Raw genomic sequence first — 20,126 nt, forward strand, 5'->3', positions numbered from 1 at the left:
GGCACAGGAAAGGAGAAGAAATTGAAATGATGGAGAAAGTGGATTCAAAGTAGGCTTGAGGTATGGGCTGGAAGTGTGATTCACAACCTGGGAAGAGCATTTCAAATAAAAGGAATGAATGTTTGAGTTAAAGCACAGCAACAGGAAAACATGGCAAGATTATGGGGACTGGTTCATAGTTCAATCTGGCTGAAACACAGCCTATGTAAAAGACTCAGAAAAAAAGGTTAGGAAGATATTCAAAAAAACAAGCCCAGCAGGCCTGATGAAGCTGGATTTCTGAAATGTGGGCAATGAGGCAGACTGGAACAAAATTTTCTTCCATTTTTTAACATCAGGAATAAAAAGATAAAGAAAAATCAGCAACCACCACAGTTATGCACATTAGTGATATTCTGGATCAAGTTTTTTACTGGTGAAAGTTCAACCGTAGAAATGTTTTTAGGCTTTCAGGTTTAGGGAAAACTGTAAAAGAAATGACACTTTTCTTATCCCCTTTCTTCACTCCTTTATTCTCCACACTTAGCAGCCATCTCCCCACTGAGCCCTGGCTCTCAGATCGCTCTATCTCTCTGTCTCCAAGTGCTCATTCACAGAAGTTGGGGTAGGAGCAGGTTATCTGTATAAGGGGGCAAAGAGACCCTAGAAGAGGACCTGGAAGTGAGAGGAGTTTTGCAGAGAATGAATTAGGAATTTCAGCATTTTAAGAACCCAAAGAGGTATGTTGGTGGAAGGGGAGGAAAACAGAGGTTTTCCCCACATATCAGAAAGGAAAGACATTCATTGTGACTAAACATAAAATACCCTAGATCATTTCCACTAGGAATTTTCTGGCTCTCTCCTACTTTCTGAGCTTTACTGGACTACAGAATCAGTGGCTCCTGTTATTAAATACAGAGTGACCAGCACTGCCATTCCTCGCTGTGTCCGATTCAGTGTTCAATCCTGACTTAGGTTCGCACTGCTGCCCCCCACATTAACAAGTCAAAGAGCATTCCCGAGCAGATGTAACACAAAATTTGACAATTGCTAAGGGAAGATTAAGAATAGCCCTCACAGTTTTTGTTGCAGAAGTTTTCTGATAAGGCAATGATGACAGGGATACTTCTTTTGGCTGGACTCAAAAACAATGTACTAATGGAATCACCTTACATAATTGCTAAACTTTCACCAGCATCAGCAAAATGTATTAAGGTTGAGTTTGTGGATGTCTCTACCGTTAGCTATACTATGGGCGATGTATATACACTACAGAATTTTTTTTAGCAGTATAAATAGTAAAATTAAAATTTTAAAAATCCTGAAGAATTTTCTTATACCTGCGAGAGTCAATATACTTTCATACATTGGTTCAGGTAAACATGACGACTACTTGGGATTTATTTATTGATTGATTGATTTTATTTATTGATTGATTGATTTATCAATAAATAAATATTTATTTATTTACCTATCCCAAAGGTAGATCTCAATTTTCACAACTCTTGGTGCTATAAACAGGTGAGTTGATTTTGCAAATCTTGGTAATAACTTTAGTTCAGTTCACAAAGATTTACTGAACTCCTACTGAATTCCAGGCAGGCACACTGGGGATACAAAGATGAATAAAATAGACCTCCAAAATGGTAACTATGTGACATGTGTGTACATTTGTTAATTAACTTAATCACTGTAATTATTTCACAATATGTACCTATTATATCAAATCATCACATACATCTAAAACATACACATTTTTGTCACACCTCAACAAAGCTGCAGGGGTGGGGGGGGACAAATTTCCAATTAATCAGTCACTAAAAAATGAAAACAAAAACCCAACCACCAGTCAATTCTTGGACATACCCACCAAGAGTTTTATTACATGAACGTATACTCATTAAAACATTTTAAATGTAAGAAGTATTCTGGGTAGAGCAGGAAAAAAGGATGAAACATCACTTAACTCATATTTCTAAAAATAATCTAACTCTGATCCTAAAAATATTCCTAGAAATTATTTCTCCCCCTGGCTGAGTATATCTGATGTTCCAGCAGGTCATTAAACCTATGAATTTAGCTTCTGACAGAAAAACTATACAGTATACAATGTCTCAGCAGAATCCCATCAGATGTAGTTTAGTTTTACCCATATCAAAGCCATCTGGAGAGGAAGAAAGGTGAATACCATGCTAAGTTTCATAGCTAATACATCAGTATCACGGGAGCCTGCAGTAAGTTTCTGCACTGAAACCAGATTTCATTCCAATCATACAAAACTCACAAAGACACAATGTAAAAATATTTCTTCAAAATACTTTTTTTTTTAACATTTATTTAAGTAATCTCTCCCCACAATGTGGTGCTCAAATTCATGACCCCGAAGATCAAGAGTTGCATGTTCTTCTGAGTCAGTCAGGTGCCCTGTCTAAACAGTTTTTAATACTATAAATATTGCTACTATAGGAAATATATATATACACACACACATACACACACATACAAATACATGAAATAAAAGAACACACAAAGTTCTGTTGAACATATGCATTTATATTCCCTTCACTTCTAAAACTCTACTACAATGACAAAGTCAAGACAATGGGAATGAAGACAGCAACAAAATGTTGAAGACTGGGACACCTGGGTGGCTCAGTCGGTTAAGCATCTGCCTTCGGCTCAGGTCATGATATCAGGGTCCTAGGACGGAGTGCCACATCGGGCTCCCTGCTCAGCAGGGAGCCTGTTTCTCCCTCTGTCTCCCTCTGTCTGCCACTCCCCCTGCTTGTGCTCTCATGCATGCGTGCGCTCCCACGCTCGCTCTAACAAGTAAATAAATAAAGTCTTTAAAAACAAAAAAATGTTGGAGCCCAAAAAGCAGGAGAATGGTAATTGACTTAACAGAACCAAGAAAACAGAATCCTAAAAGCATCAGAGCAAGATAAAAGCAACAAAACTGACACTACAAAACTCACCAAATGCTCAGAAACTGAGGTCACCGAGGACATGAGAGGTGGGAGTGAGGATAGGGCAAGGACCAGAACTATGAGAAACTGTGGGAAGACAGCCACCATGCAGGCATAGTTTTTTTAAATCTCCCTGAAGCCTCCATTAAAAACAAAAATATTTTAAAAACAGCAAAACCAGAAATGCGGATAACAATACCATGTTAACTGACGAAGTATCCCCACAAACCCTAAGATACAACTGAGTAGAAACAAACTGAAAGCTGGAAGACTTGCATCCCAACATCTCAGACAGAACTAAAACAACAGAATTCCAAAACATCCAAGTGACATTCACTGGGATGTGCAGTGGACCAACGGGAGAGCAGCAACAGACACTGAAACTGAGTACAAAGAGTCCACAGTAGAGTCTGAAGGGCTACACCAGTCTTCTCAAAACTAACGAGAACAATACTATAATCATGAGAAAAAACCGGTGGGAATAGAACCCAAATTGAGTATAACAGGATAATGGCAGCAAAGGAAAGAGAAGGTCTGAATAAAAATGAAAGAAGACAGGGCAAAGCAGTATCATAAAAACACCGTATTTTTAATGCTTTATGAAAACAAAAGGAGGAAGAGCTGGAGGGCTACAAAGCTAGAGGTGTTAGCCTTCAAGGAGTTTGGGAAAATGAATTTTGTGTAAAATAGGAAAGAACCATCATTGAATACAAAGTTACTATGCGAAAAAAGAGTGAAGTGTAGAAAATGTTCCTCCAAACAATGAAAGCAAACCAGAAGGAAGTCTGAAATAAAGGGCACCAGCACAACTGAGGACAGAAGTATAGCTTTGAGAATAGGTTTACACAGTAAATAAGGAGGCACTACACCTCCTCCTAGTTCTCTTCCCCACTTAGCTCCAAGGACCTGCCAGCCAGATTTATAACCTCTAGCCAGAAAGACCAGAAGATTCCTCTCTAGGAATCTCACAAGACCAGGACAAAAGACCTAAAGAAACAACAAAGATTCTCCATCCAGACTGTTTTTCAGAAAAGGTTTCAGTACACACACAGAGCTTTCAAACAGCCTTTTAGTGTCCACTTCTAGTAGCTAATGATCACCACACAGCTGAGGAAGACCTTTAACACAAGAGACCAGGGGCGTCTTGGTGGCTCAGTGGGTTAAAGCCTCTGCCTTCAGCCCAAGTCATGATCTTGGGGTCCTGGGATCGAGTCCCACATCAGGCTCTCTGCTCTGCGGGGAGCCTGCTTCCCCCTCTCTCTCTGCCTGCCTCTCTGCCTACTCGTGATCTCTCTCTCTCTGTCAAATGAATAAAGTATTTTTTTAAAATAAAAATAAAAATAAAAAAACAAGAGGCCAAAATAACCACAATAGAAAAAAAAAAAAAAACACCTCAGAAGAAACAGCAACTATGCGTGAAAATTAAATTTTGAGGAAAAAATTATATAATTTATACATTATTTATATACCCATCCATTCTCAGAGAAGATATTACATCCATGAAACAAGAACACAGTGTTCTCCAAAAGGAGTAAGAATGGACTCTTCAGCATTAAAAATAGTAGAGATGAGGGGTGCCCGGGTGTCTCAGTCGGTTAAGCACCCAACTCTTAATTTTAGCTCAGGTCATATCTCAGGATTGTGGGATCAAGCCCCATGTCATGCACTGAGTGTGGAGCCTGCTTAAAATTCTATCTCTCCCTCTCCTCCTGTTCCAGCTCATGCACTCTATCAATATATACATACACACATATACACCTGAATAGAAGAAATGAAAAACTCAATGAAAGGACTGGAAGAGAAAGCTGAAGAAAACTCCCAGAAAATAGAGCACGGTTTAAAATGATGAAATGTAGCCCAGATGATCCTCAGTGGTCTGGGGTGCAGGCTTCAAAAAAATGATAAAATGCAGAAAAAGAAAATTACATGAAAAGTCCAGAAGATCCAGTATCTGAATGATGGTTTTTACAGAAAGAGAAAGCATACTGGGAGAGGGATAAAGAAAAAAATTCAAGTTTATTTGAATTGAAAACCGTTAAGTTTCCAAACTGAAAAGGGATCACAAAATGTCCAAAGCAATGGATAAAACAAATACACACCATGGCACAACTTCATGAAATTTCAAAATCCTAGGAACAAAAAGATCCTAAAATCTTCCAGAGAAAAAGATTAGGAATCAGAATGGCTTCAGACTTCTCAATATGAGCTTTGGAATTTTGGGAGAAAATGGAACAATATCTTTAAAGTTCTAGGGTGAAATAACTGCAAACCACATCCAGTCAAGGATAGAACTGTCCTAAATTGCATCAAGGCAGAAAACACATTCGTAGTACACTCAGTCCACTTACTTATAATGACACTAATGACCTAAACAAAATTTTATTATAATTGTATTAGGATAATGGGACTGATAAAAGGGTGTGTGCATATGGCAAAGGTAACACAGGCAGGAAAAGAAGAAAAGCTAAATTTTTAACTTAATGTGTATCTTAATTTTCAGCAAATTCTCAAACCTAGAGATTGGTAACATTATAAGCGTGGGATATGGGGGCATGAAGATAAATATCAAAAGAAGTATCTAGAAGCTAAAAGAGGTAATTCTGGTGAATGAGTAACAGGGGTATCTATTTTCCATAATGAGCTTTGTAATACTACCTAAGTTTTTAAAGTATGTGCATTAGAACTCTGATAAAAACAAAGTGAATTTTTAAAAGAATATATAGTAGGCTTAATGCCTCTATATCCACAATCCTTCATTATGACAAACTATTCTTTTTTCACAGGATTTCATCCCTATAATAAACATCTTATCCTTAAAAGAATAAAATTATTTCAATCAGAGGGGCATGTCTCAGTCGGTTAAGCATGCGACTCTTGATTTTTGGCTCAGGTCACAATCCCAGGATCATAAGATCAAACCCTGAGATGGGCTCCATGCTCAGTGTGGAACCTGCTTAGGATTCTCTCTCCCCCTCTCCTTCTACTCCTCCCCTATTAACAAGCATGCACTCTCGCACTCTCTTTAAAAAAAAAAAAAAAAAAAGGTTTTCAATCAGATTTTACTACTATCAAGAAAAGTAAAGAGCAATCATACAAATCTGGAAAAAAGAGCAATCATACAAATCTGAAAAAAAGTATATTTACTGATACAAATCCAAATACCAAGACAGGGAGGGGAACTCAAATGATTCCTTGATCGTCAAAATAACCTTCCAGTACAGGGTTCACAAGTCAAATTGTCTGCCTCACCCACTGAAAAATATGAAACATGAATGGGTTTCATCTAAACCTATGTGTATAATCCCAGTGTGTGGCCAAAGTAATAGAATCTTAAAGAAATGTTTAAAATGCACACCATATTTGAGCCACAACCAAAGGGTTCCTTGTTGGAGTCAGCATTACATATGTTGGAAGTTAATCTTTTCTCTCACCTGAATTGAAGAATCATCAGAGCTTGAAATAAGAGTCTTCCCATCATCTGTGAACTGGATGTGCCGCACGGTTTTCTTGTGTCCAATCCTGGATTGGAAGATTCTGTTGTTTAGGAGCTCTAAAATCTTCAAAATAGAAAAGCACAGAAAATTAGTACCATGAAATTCAGCAACACCCAGGCATCATACCCCAAGACATTAAATTAAAATTAGACTACAGAAGGGTATAAATTTTCCATCTCATAGTGCTTTCATTTTAATTAAAGACACACAAATGAATGGTACACACGTATATACACGTGTCTGCACACACACATGCATGAACACACTCACACACCCCCTAAAATAAAACACTCACTGGAATGATCAGATAGCAATAGGAACCAGTGGTCCTTCTGCGAACTCAACTACCCAATTCATCAAACAAGTAGCAGCCTGGACTCAGCCTCCAAAAAGAAAATGACATTTATGAAGGATGAGAGAGAAGAAAGAAAAAAATTCAGGATGAGAGACAAAACAAGCTCTTTATAAAACAATACAGACATGGAAAACGAGGGTAATGAGGGGAACAAGTAACAGAAAAGAGGATATGAGTAGGCTGGGGAAGTACCCTGAGAAGACATAGCAGAGTTAAAGACTAATATGTCAAATGCAGAGAAAAGGAAGTGATATAGAACTCAAAAACTAATGACAATGTCAAAAAGGCTTTCAAGTGAACTCACCAAAGCAAAACAATAAGTTTTTTTGCCCAAATTAAATGTACTCAAGGAAACCTAAGGAAAATACAAATGATGCTAAAATAGGACACTGTAGGAATTCAACCTAACCTGCACATCTGATAAAAGGCCCTTTGGAAAACAAAGGGAAACTGTGTGAATAAGAGCCTTCCCCAATGAGGACAGACAACCTTACAATTGCTACATGGCAAAGGCAGGCTAGCACCCTACCTGAGCACAGTGGCTCAGAGACTCAGGGTTTGAACTGTAGCCCTGCCACTTACTGATTTAATGAAAGTTGTAGAAACTAGGAGTTCAGACACCTGCAAAACAGGAATAACACCACCTAACATCCAGGGTTTTACAGATATTCCATGAGAGAAACTGACAAACACCTAATAAAGGTAGCTGTTTATTATTTGATTCTAGGCCCAACCAAAAGAAAATGCCATTTCACAGGTTAAACAGAGTCAAGTATTGGTAATCTAATGTGATTCATTTATATAGTATTTATATTATTTGATGACTTTGAAGAGAACAGGGATATAGGTGAGGCCATGTGTGTTTTGTGAATTATTTCCTTAAACTATCTATATGGCTCATTTTAAGACACTTAGTAAAAACAAAAAGAATGTAGGCCTGTTTTTGCAACAAGGTTAAAAGAAAAGGGGGAAGCAAAGGTCCTTTAAGAATGAAAAATAATATACACCAGTTTGAGAGATGACACTGAGAGGGAGACTAAGGGTCCCTCGTAAATGTACAACCATTCCTTGCTTAAAATCCACAATATACTTTTTTTCAGAACAGCATTCGTCTTCACAGTAATTTTTCACAATGGAAAAAAAAAACCCACAAAACCTTAACTTCAAATCCATGCCACAATGGCCAAACATATAATAACACTGACATCACTTTCTAAATACTTCCTTCTTCACTTTGTGTATAAACATATAGTCTCCTCTTTCTGAAGCAGTGTGGACTGGAGAACATTTGTGTCTTTCCTTATGAAAATAAATCCAAGGTAAAATAAATGTGGCTAGTGCCTCAATTAATAAATTAAGAAATAATTCCAAAAAAGTTTGGGTGAGAAAAAGTGAGAGAAGGAACCAATGTTCTTTGAAAAATTATTATACAGCTAAAGACAATGTGTGTTGTGATAAAATCATTTTTATTATACTTTTTTGCACTTGTTAAAATGTATTTGGTCCTCTTTAATAAGTTAAGAATTTCAGGTGGTAAAGAGGTATTACTTCTAATACAAAAAGTAGAACAGAAAGGGCTGGTGAAACAGGTAAGCATTAAGACAGCCCTGCACGGACATTCCCAATGAACCTTGTCAGTACCAAAATGGAAATTTACACCACGAGCTAAGAAGAAAAACAATGCTCTTTGCACAGACAGCTAAATCTCTGAGGCTGTTTGATATACTTGGAGAACAGTAAAACAACTAGGTAGAGAATAAGAACACAAAAGGACAAAAAGTATGAGAAACAGTAGTAAAGGGAATCTGAAAAACATACCCCCAACAGGACTGTAAGATTATTTTTAGTCTAACAGAAGAATGACTAATATACCACAGGAAGATTTCTTTAGTATAAGCTACAATGCCAGACACAGAGTCAATTTTAAATAAATAACTCTCCTGCACCGAAGGACTCTGAAGACTAGAACAGAATACCTCAATGGCTCCATCTTCACCTCCAAATGCAATGTACTGAAGATACGGACTTAGGCAACAGCAACTAACTTGAGCTTCAGTCAGATAATCAATCTGACCTGTTTTTCCATTAATGAGCTAATGAAAAATAAGGCACAATCAGTTATCAGGCCGTAAGAGCAGTATCTGTTCTTTAAAATGGACTTCAATTGAAAAAATAAAATGAAACAGAAAATAACCAACAAGAGCTCCCAGGGGAACAACAAAGCCCTATCCTAGTCTCAGCAGCTGCATTTAGCTCTTCGCACCTTCATTTCATTTCACTTTTGTGGTTCAAATACATTTTCATAAAATAAAATGAGCTTTAAAAGGTTTAAAAAGCAGCTGCTGTGTGCACCACCTGAGACACATCTGCCTGATTTATAATCCCACAGCTAGCTCTGCACCCGGTTTTCCATTTCTTTACCACACACACACACACACACACACACACACACACACACGTCCATTTTAATAGGGCTATCGTTTGTTAAAGTACACTTTTCAGATATTTTTCAAGGGGGCTAGTGATATGGGACTGGGGATACCTAAAAAGCCATATTCAAATAAAAATGGGTTTTATATCCTCTAAATTGCTCACGAAACAGGATAAATTAAGATTCCCACCTTTGTGAGTCGGGGAAAAGGGAGCTTTGGAGAAGAACCCATAAGTATAATTTGGGTGACTGGACTTATAATGCTTAAACAAAGACTACCTAATTTCATAATATGTACCAATGCTAACTATTATGTTTTTAAGTCTCATTAATAAAGTCTCATGACTGTGAGACTGTGACCTGGGAAACTACATCTCAAGCTCAAATCAATTGTCAGCTACCTCTCTCATACTGTTACAATCTAAACAGGGCACCTGGGTGGTTCGGTTAAAGCCTCTGCCTTCAACTCAGGTCATGATCTCAGGGTCCTGGGATCAAGTCCCGCATCTGGCTCTCTGCTCAGCAGGGAGCCTGCTTCCCTCTCTCTCTCTCTCTGCCTGCCTCTCTGTCCACTTGTGATCGCTCTCTGCCAAATAAATAAATAAAATCTTTTAAAAAAAGAAAAAAAAAAGAAAAATCTTAAATCATTTTCCAACATGAAATAAGCAGTCATATTTGTTTCAGGTATAAAGATTACAGGATATCAAAAAAGGTACTCTTTATTTTACAGTATCTTACCCAGCAGATTCTGATCAACTAGACATTCAAAATGAAGACTGAACTGCTAAAATCTGAATTTATCTTCTTTCTCTCAAAAATCAATTTCCATATTTTCCTAATTAAGTAATGACTAAAAAATGTTTTGTTCATTTAAATGGAATTATTGTCAGTTTATCCCCTAACCTCTCCCACAAACACTGACATAGAATAAAATGATACTTTTATAGACATAAGACTTCTTTCTAAAGTCTCACAGTTATGACGACTATTAAAGAAAGGCTGCACAAATTTAATAAAGGCAATACAAGCATGAGGACACTAAACTTGACAAGAAAACTGCATTGAAAAATAACCTAAGTCAGCTAAAAATCCGTAACAAGGCATGAACATTCAATTCCACACCCCAATTCATCCCTGAGGATTAGGATTAGGAGCTCTACATCAACATATTAAGGATGACAGTAAGACTTGTAAAATATAGAACAAGGGGTGTCTCACACCTTGACTCTGACCCCTGACAGCAGGCAAGGAGAAATGGCCACACGCCAGAGACAGTTTACTTCCACTTATCTGTCTCTAGAATTTGGATCCCACCTTCATCCCATAAACAGTTCAGACTTCTGGAAATAAAAAGGACCTTATAGGTGAAGGAAGTGAGGCTCAGAGAAGTACGATTTACTCAAACATCACATAAAACTAGTTGACAGGAAAGCTTAAGCTGCACCTGTACCTCCTGAGCGAACAGTCAGTCACTGTTCTTTCCACTACAACAAGCTGAGCTTTACTGCTTGTTACGCTTTGCCCTACCCTCAGTCAGTCTGTCTCAAGTTCTCCTCCTGGACTCCATGCAAATCAAGGATGTGATCACAGATAGCAACTGGAGAGGAGTGAAGTGAGATCACTTCTTTTTAATTTGAAATACAAGCATATTCGGACCTCAGCTCAAAACCTATGTGTTTATTCAACTGATACCTACCGAGCACCTGTTAGATACTACACAATTATGCCTGATCCCAAGTTTGAAACCGATCAAAATTGTTCAAAACAATTTTCCCAACTGTTTTCTAAAAATTACTCACCTGCAGTCGTTTTATATTGTCAGCTGCAAGAACCATCACTTCATTTTCTTGAAACACAACATCTATTTCTTGCTTTAACACTATAGCAGAGTTCTTACATACTTTTTTTGTCTCCCAGAGCTACTTAAAGAGATTAAAAAAACTAAAATAAGATAACCACATCCTGAAATATGTAAAGAGAAGGCTTAGAATCTTAAGCAAAATACAAAACATGCTTCATACTCAAAATACCTATGATGCTAGAAAAATCTCCATGATTAGATTATAATCCAATAACAAATATTTGTTAATTATATGCTATAACAAGTCATAATTAGTATAGAGGAGTAATGTGTGCTAGAGCCAAAATGCCCAAGTATGAACTCTAGTTCCCCCTGAAGTTGTGACTTGGGGCAAATTACCTAACCCAGTGTTACTCAAAGTAAGAACTCCTACTAGTTCTCAAACTGTCTTGATACCAAGGAGCCTATACCAGAATGTAAATAAATCAACTATATCACTAATGTGCTGTTAGCCATATGCTTACTGATATGATTACTCTTTTTTAACAAGACTTTCTTGATGAAGGAAGCAGGGAGTTGAATTACATTCTGGTTCATTTATTGAGACTGGCACGTTAAGCAGGACTGATTTAACCTCCCTGTGACTTAGCTGCAAAAAGGACTGTTGTGAGAACCAGCAAATAAAAGTATAGTACTTCGCATGATGTCTAGCACACAGTAAATACTAAAAAAACTGTAGCTACATTGTGTATGAAACACTATATTAGATGCCACAGGGATAAACCAGGATCCCTGGCCTCAAAGACCTTACAACTAAAGACATGTGAACGAGCTGGAAGAGCAGTGCAGGACTGAAGGTGAGAAGTAAAGCGAATCTGTACTTAAATTCAAAGTTGAATTTGGAAAGTACCATAAGAAAAGGACATGGAGTTATAGGACATTAAAGGAAGAAGACGTTCCTTCTAGGGAAAACCAGGAAGGGCTCTGCAAAAGATTAGGGGAACTTGCAAGAATGCTAAGATTTCAACAAGGAGAAAACAGACAAACAGGGTATTCCAGACATAAGAAATCACATAAGCAGAAGAAACAGGAAACTACAGGGTAACGGGAAATGTGAGCAGCCCAGTGTAGGTTACCTGTAGGAATAAACCAAAAGAAAAACTGCAGCAGAATGAGGCCATACTGTGACGAAGTTCAGTGTAGACTTAGGAGTACCTACTTACTTTCAGTAGACAAGAGAGCCACTATCTGTTTTTGAGCAAAAATGAAATGACTGTATTGTACATGAAGAACATATCTTGGAAGCAGCATGTAGAAAGCCAAAAAAGAAAAGACTGTGGCAAGGACTAACACATTAAGAGAGGAAACATGTTGGGACACCTGACTGGCTCAGTCAACGTGTGATTCTGGATCTCAGGGTTGTGAGTTCGAGACCCACACTGGGCATAGAGATTACTTTAAAATAATAAAATCTTTAAAATAAAAAAAAGAGAGAGAGAGAGAGAGAGAGGCAACATGTAATGAGCACCTAAACTTGAAATGAAAAAGGAGAATAGGGGTGCCTGGTGGCTCGGCTGGTTAAGCATCTGACTTTTGATTTCAACTCAGGTCATGATGTCAGGGTTGTGAGACTGAGCCCTGCAATGGGTTGCAATGGGTTTGGACTAGACGTGAAGGCTGCTTAAGGACCTCTCTCCTCCTCTCCCTCTTCTAACTGTCTCCCATCTCTCTCTCTCTTCCTCATTAAAAAAAGAAAAAAAAAAGTAGAAATAAATGAAAGAAAATGGAAAAAGGTGAATGTTGCTGGGGATTGGGGGTGGGGAGGGATAGGGTGGCTGGGTTATGGACATTAGGGAGGATATGCACTATGGTGAGTACTATGAATCGTATAAGACTAATGATTCACAGACCTATACCCATGAAGCAAATAATACATTATATGTTAATTTTTTAAAAATAGAGTAATTATTGATGGGTTAAAAAAAAAGAAAGAAAGGAAAATGGGAAGGCAGAATCCATTAGAATTGGCAAGTAATTAGATATGGAAATTTAAAGTGGAAAAAAGAGTAAAAAATTAAGTCAATATATTATCTCGTAATATATTTAAATTAACCAAAATACAGTTTAATCATTGGACTTCTCTAGCACCTGGCTCATGGTAATACTCAATGAATGGGATGTTTGGGATGAATGAGATTGTTATGGTCCATATAATAGCACTTTTCAAGGATAAATATTAATCTAGTAGTTTCTTGTTTTAATTCCCCCAATACTGCTCATCAATTTCTTAGTTTCTTAGATGTAAACATCAACAAATGTCAAAAATGAAAATCTCAGTATTTCTCACCCTGATTGTCTGGTCATCAGAAGATGTCAAAAATGATGATCCGTCTGGAGAAAACATCACACAATGAACCCAACTTAAATGTCCTCTGCAATCAGCCACTTTTAAACATGTGTCCATATTCCACAACTACAGAATAAACATAGCATATAGGAAGTAACATTCATAAGCATTTCGAACATTTCAAGAATACTGAAAAAAAAGAAAAAGTAAACCAGTAATTTCACTTCTAAGAATACAGGCAAAAAACAAACTAGCAAAAACACAGAATGACTTGTACAAAAGATTATTCACTGCATCTTATTTTTCATGCAAAAAAACTGCAAACAACCCAACTGACCATCAATAGGGAACTGACTGAATGAACTACATAATGGGATATTATATAACTGTAAAAACACCCAGATGATGACTAGTCACTGGGATATATTATTTACAGAAAATAAGCAAAGAACATATATATTTCCACGGAAGAGTCTATACAGGGGCATCTGGGTGGCTCAGCCGGTTAAGCATCTATCTTGGTCTCAGGTCATGATCCCAGGGTCCTGGGATCGAGTCCCGCATCAGGCTCCCTGCTCAGCAGAGAGCCTGCTTCTCCCTCTGCCTACCACTGCCCCTCCTTGTGCTGTCTCTTGTCTCTCTCTCTCTCTCTCTCTCTCTCTCTCTCTGAAAAATAAATAAAACCTTAAAAAATAAAAATAAAAATAAATTTTTTTAAAAAGCTCTGATTTGGAATAATGCAAACATTTCTTTTAATCAAAAAAATAGACTGTTCTCCACTGTCATCTAATCCTCGTTTCAACTAATGGCAAAACCTTACAATAAATGAATATGCTAATTGTACATGTGCACATTTCTGTTATTCATGCTTATTATGAATTGTCAATGTCTGCCACCCTGGCTGCATTTTGTCCTGAGTTCTGCTGTAAATTACTCAAATATATTTCAGCCTAATGAAGTACCATATGTGCCTGACTTCCTCTCATTAAACTCTGAATGACAGACCTACTTTATGATTTCAGAACAAGCATGAACAAAATAAGTACTTCATCACATGCCCAGTGGTTTTCAATCAGTGAGTTCTGTGGTTATAAATTAATTGTATGAAATTTTCTTTGCCTTATCAGTAGAGTCCAAGCTCCTGTGGACATACAGAGCTAAAGGCCAGAAAGGAAAGTGGCTGCTTAACTAAAAAATCTCCCTTGAAAATTCTTCCCTTCTTCCTTCTTGTTCTTCCCCATCATTTCTCAGAGCCCCCAAAAGCACGTTCCTATTTTAAGAAAAAAGACAATGTTTCCTGGAGCTTTCTAATAGTAGAGGGTAGGGATTTTAGAAGTGACAGAAAAGGCTGAAAAAAGAGTTGCTCCTCCACTCTTCCTTAAAATCCTGACAAAAACCCAGAAAAAGGAAATTTCCAACCACAACTACCTTGAGGATCTACAAGTAAGGTACAAGATCTACTACATCTGAATCTTTCAAGACAAGGACTCCACTGAAGAGAACACTGCCCACAGCACCCTATTGCTTCCCACCACTTCAAAGAGGGCTGGAGCTTATTCACACTCACTGCCCGTGCTTCCAATGGGTAGATTCTTGGCAGGGAAGTTCGTGATAGTTGCGCTGTACTTGCTTCTGTACTTGGAATGAAGTAGAGATTACAGAGCACACCCACTCGCTCTCATCTTTTCTGTATCTCCATGCTGATGAACTACAGCTCAGAAACTCTCCCCCAAAAGCTTTGCAGTGAGGAACAAGGTTGTCAAACTCACTAAAAATTGCTGAAATAAGCACGGAACACTAAGGAAGTACTTGCAGTAGTCAAGCTTCCTTTGAGAAGAGCCTGTGAACCAAGTGGATTTCTCTATTTTCTGGATAAAGGCCCATACCCACCTTCTTGCACTGTCATCACAAGGAACTTGAAATTACCTGACGGTAAGACCCATGTAAGGAATAAGTAGTAATAGAGCTGGGAAAAACTAACCCCATCTTTTGGGGGAAAAAAATCAAGAATTCACTGCTTTTTGAAAAAAACATAGCCTTTTACTGGGTGAAATTCCTCCAGGACCAGTTAGATATAGACTCTGAATACAAAAATCTATCACTTAAGTATAAAATTATAAATACAAACAGGCCATTTATAAGTCATTTTACTCATTAGTGCTCACCAATGAACATTCTAGGTTAACCAATTCGAAACTGAACTTTTGTCTTATTCTTCTCAATGATCTAAGGAATCTGAACTGGACTCATCTCTCATCCTTTTTTTATAGAAGATCCTTTCTTTCATATTGTTTTAAGATGCCATGTTTCTGCCTAGAATGAACCCACGTTCATTCTACTGTTTCCAAAGACCTTGGCACATGCTAGCCATTCAAGAAATGCTTGGTGAATGATACTGTCACTCCCTGTAATATTACCAAATAATAAATAGTATTTCCAGAGTACCTCTGGAAACCCAACTTCACTACTCACCTCCACACAGCACTGGGACAAAGCCACTACTGCCAAATGATTTTGTGGGGAGAAATCACAATACTGGATGGTGCTGTGATGGCCTGTATGGATTTCTGCCAATAAGCCATTGGTATGAATGTCAAAAAGCTGTCAACATAAAATAGGCATCTATGAAAGTAAAACACTTTTCAAAATAAGCTATACTCAAAATGAATCTAAATTTTTAAGTCCTGAAAAAACAGTTACTAAAAACTGGCACACCTATTGACAGTCATAAATAAGATATAAATCAATATACACATACTTTTAAAATACTGCTCATTTTGAAACATGTTTCCTATAAAGAAAAAATTATCACGGATGATCTCTCAAGCTGGTCTGGGGAAAAATAAAACCTTTGTGAATAAATGAATGGACTAGCCAAATTAACATACAGAGCAGCTCTCCTGAATGCTTGTTTATTCAAAAGAGGAAAATGGATATTCATAAATGAAGATGATCAAAATAATACAGAGCAGAGGCTTGCTACAATGAAATTAGCTCAACTATTTCTATTTCTCTTCAGAGCTATCAAATTACTCCATTATGATCATTTTCCCATTTTTGAACCAAAAAAGCTATTTTTGAATAATGCAAGCTTCATTTCAACTTTTGAAAGATTTTTAAGTGTTGAATATATTCTTCTGAAGCTTCTGCCAAATGATAAAAACATTTATACCAATATATAGTATTGTGATTTAAGACCAGGGCATTGTCCAGAGGAAAAAAAACAAAGCCTTCCAGTGGGAGCCATGAATATGTTTTGTGAATGCACAGCCCTTCAAACATGCACAGATGGTAAGCAGCACAGCATCAGGAGCCAAGAACAAAAGACAGGAAACTATACTTCCCAGGACAGGTCATTCTTTAAAATTAGTGGTGGAGGGGCACCTGGGAGGCTCAGTCATCAAGCGTGTGCCTTCAGCTCAGGTCATGATCCCAGGGTCCTGAGACAGAGTTCCACAAGCTCCTGCTTCTCCCTCTGCCTGGTCTGCATGCTGTTCCCCCTACCTGTGCTCTCTCTCTGACAAATAAATAAATAAAATCTTGGGGAAAAAAGTTATCTTTAAAAAAAAAAAGTTAAAATGGCAAATTTAAGATATATTTTACAGGGGCACCTGGGTGGCTCAGTGGGTTAAAGCCTCTGCCTTCGGCTCAGGTCATGATCCCAGAATTCTGGGATCGAGCCCCATATCGGGCTCTATGCTCGGCAGGGAGCCTGCTTCCCTCTCTCTCCCTGCCTGTCCCTCTGCCTACTTGTGATCTCTGTCTGTCAAATAAATAAATAAAATCTTTAAAGTATATATATATATATATATATATATATATATTCACACACACACACACACACACACATATATAGCTTACAACAAAAAAATTTTAGAGGCGCCTGGATGGCTCAGTCGTTAAGCGCCTGACTTTGGCTCAGGTCATGATCCAGGGTCTCTGGGATCGAGCCCTGCGTCAGGCTCCCTGCTCAGTGGGAAACCTGCTTCTCCCTTTCCTACTCCCCTAGCTTGTGTTCCCTCTCCTGCTGTATCTCTGTCAAAATAAATAAAATCTTTAAAAAAAATTTTTAATCTTCATGTCTTACAAATGCAATGATTCCTTTTCTGATCCTACAAATTTTAACAAACTTAAGACAAAAGGAGATATTTTTAATTTTGTGCTTTATAAAGGTAGAAACTCAAAAGCACCCAAGATCGAAGGGTCACAACAACTAGATCAATAACAATGTAAATGGCTCCTCAGTGATTTTTATATAACTACATGGCATAATGCAATCTTTAAAATTGTACTACTGGGTGGCCCAATAGGTTAAGCAGATGACTTGATCTCAGTTTGGGTCGTGATCTCAGGGTCGTGAGTTCAAGCCACCCACTGGGCACCACGCTCCACGCTAGACATGGAGCCTACTTGAAAAAAAATTATACACACACACACACACATACAATCTCGGGGGATTTGAGGAGCTCTCAAGAGACTTAGGCCTCTTCCTAGGTCTGTGCTCTCACAGAGAAGAAGGCAAAGTTCAGTTCAAGTGCAAAGACAGTGAAGCCCAATGGCAAAAAGCCAGATGAATTTGAGTCTGACATCGCCCAGGCTCACCTTGAGCTGGAGATGAACTCAGACCTCAAAGCCCAGCTACGGGAGCTGAATATAATAGCAACCAAGAAAACTGAAGTAGGTGGTGGTCAGAGAACTATTATCACGTTTGTTCCCATTTCTTAACTGAAATTTTTCCAGGAAATCCAAGTCTGGCTAGTTCATGAACTGGAGAAAAAGCTGAGTGGGAAGCTCATTGTCTTTACTGCTCAGAGGAGAATTCTACCTAAGCCAACTTGAAAAAGCCATACAAAAGGTAAGTAAAAGTACTCCAGGAGTCACACTTTGACAGTCATTGCATGACACAATCCCGGTGGACTCAGTTTTCCCAAGCAAAATTGTGGGCAAGAGAATCCGTGTGAAACTGGATGGCAGCTGGCCCATAAAGCTTCATTTGAAGGGTAAAGCACAGCAGAACAATGTGCAGCATAAGGATGAACTTCTCTGGTGTCCATAAGAAGCTCACCGGCAAGGATGCTAACTTTGAGTTCCCCAGAGTTTCAGTGGTAAACAAAAATGATTAAATAAAACACTCACCGTAAAAAAAAATAAATAAAATTGTACTATTTGGGGTCTGGAGAAGGTTGAGAAGAGGTTGATAAAAGGATATGTACTTTCAGTGAGAAGATGAATGAGGTCTGAGGATCTAACGTATAACATCGTGACTATAGTTGATAAAACTGTATTGTATAAGTGAAATTAAGAAAGTAGAAATTAAATGTTTTCACCAAAAAAAAAAAAAAAAGGTAAGCATGTGAGGTGACAGATGTGTTATTTAATTCCATGTGGGGGGAAGCCTTTCACAAAGCATACAAATATTAATTCATCATGTTGTATACTTTAAATATCCTACAATTTTGTCAACTGTACCTCAATAAAGGTGAAAATAAAACTGTAATATCTCTTATTCAAGTCTTTTAAACTAACTATTTCAATGGAATGTCACTGGGTCATAAATCAGAATGCCTACCTTTCCAAATCCATGGTATAACATGGGACAAATTATTTGGCTGCTCTGAACCTCAGCTGCCTCATTATCAGCAGAGGGCTACTGAAATCTGCTGTGTCCCTTGGATAGTTATATTAAAAGAAATAATATGTGAGAGCACTCTGAATATAACAAATGTAAGCTATTATTAGATTTTTTTAAAAAGGAGAGCATTTTCTTGTCATTCACTATTTTTACATATTGTCCTCATTTATATCACAGAACTCTTACAATATTCTTCAGTTACTGACAAATATTTCTATCACAGTCAGCAAATCCTAATGAATTTCAGGGGTAAGAAAACACTTTGAAAATCACCTAAACCAATGTATTCAAAATTGTAAACAAAAAAAAAAAGCAGAAACTATTCCATATTTTCAATAAATTAGAGAAACAATGGACTAGCCAACATAAATTATTTCTGTATTACAGAATTTCTGGAGGCCTTAAGTATGTCGGTATACACTGAGAACTCTAATGGGGGAAAGCAACACATAACATTTCCCAAACCTTTGTGACCATGGAGATCTTTCCTCACAAAGCCTATTGAACACCTCCTGGAACACAGTTCTGAGAATTACGAAGTTAGGGAGCCAACCCCATATCATACAGCTATACTTTGATTATATCAATAAACAGTGTACAATGCAAAAATCAGTTGACACTTTCATTTTCTTTAAATCAGGCTAAATTGGCTTATTAAAATACTGATACTTACAAAGATTTTATTTTTTGCTGCCACCATTATCCTAGCACCATCAGCAGACCATGAACAACATTTCACTATCACTTCCATATCCTCTTGAGGCTCCTCTGAATTTAGGAAGAACTGCTTCACATCAATGCTTTTCCTCTCGTTTGCTGATTTCACATCCCAAAGCTTCAGATTGCAAAAATTTTTTAAAAAGTTTAAGTTTGTTTTAATCTCAAATCACACCTCTAGAATTTCACCTGGATTAAATGCAAATATTCGCTTTTTCTACTGAATTGTTTTCACTTATGCATGACTTTAAAAATTAAGTACTCCAGCGTCATTCAGCACCTTCCTAAGAAGAAACAAACAAACAAAACTAGAACCACAGACTGAAGCGCAAAATGCAGAAGGTAAAATTAAATAAAATGTTAAAAACTCCTTGCATGGTGTGGAGGAGGCTAAAGATTAGGTG

The 20,126-nt window shown here is 37.6% G+C and overlaps 1 protein-coding gene and 1 pseudogene across 3 annotated transcripts in view; one reads left to right on the plus strand and one right to left on the minus strand.

Annotated features, from left to right (window-relative positions):
- The window catches only part of APAF1 (apoptotic peptidase activating factor 1), an 89,951-nt gene that overhangs the window by 11,922 nt on the left and 57,903 nt on the right, over window positions 1–20,126 (minus strand). For all 3 annotated transcript variants that reach the window (XM_044229039.1, XM_044229037.1, XM_044229036.1), the window contains exons 18-23: window positions 19,679–19,840; window positions 15,846–15,974; window positions 13,374–13,499; window positions 11,025–11,144; window positions 8,771–8,887; window positions 6,377–6,502 (exon numbers count right to left, since the gene is read on the minus strand). In XM_044229039.1, the coding sequence (XP_044084974.1) occupies window positions 6,377–6,502; window positions 8,771–8,887; window positions 11,025–11,144; window positions 13,374–13,499; window positions 15,846–15,974; window positions 19,679–19,840 (780 nt within the window). The remainder of the gene's footprint in view (window positions 1–6,376; window positions 6,503–8,770; window positions 8,888–11,024; window positions 11,145–13,373; window positions 13,500–15,845; window positions 15,975–19,678; window positions 19,841–20,126) is intronic.
- Window positions 16,619–18,496, plus strand: LOC122892261 (annotated as a pseudogene).

This window comes from Neovison vison, chromosome 12 (genome assembly GCF_020171115.1).
Source record: "Neovison vison isolate M4711 chromosome 12, ASM_NN_V1, whole genome shotgun sequence".
NCBI classification, from domain to species: Eukaryota; Metazoa; Chordata; class Mammalia; order Carnivora; family Mustelidae; genus Neogale; species Neogale vison.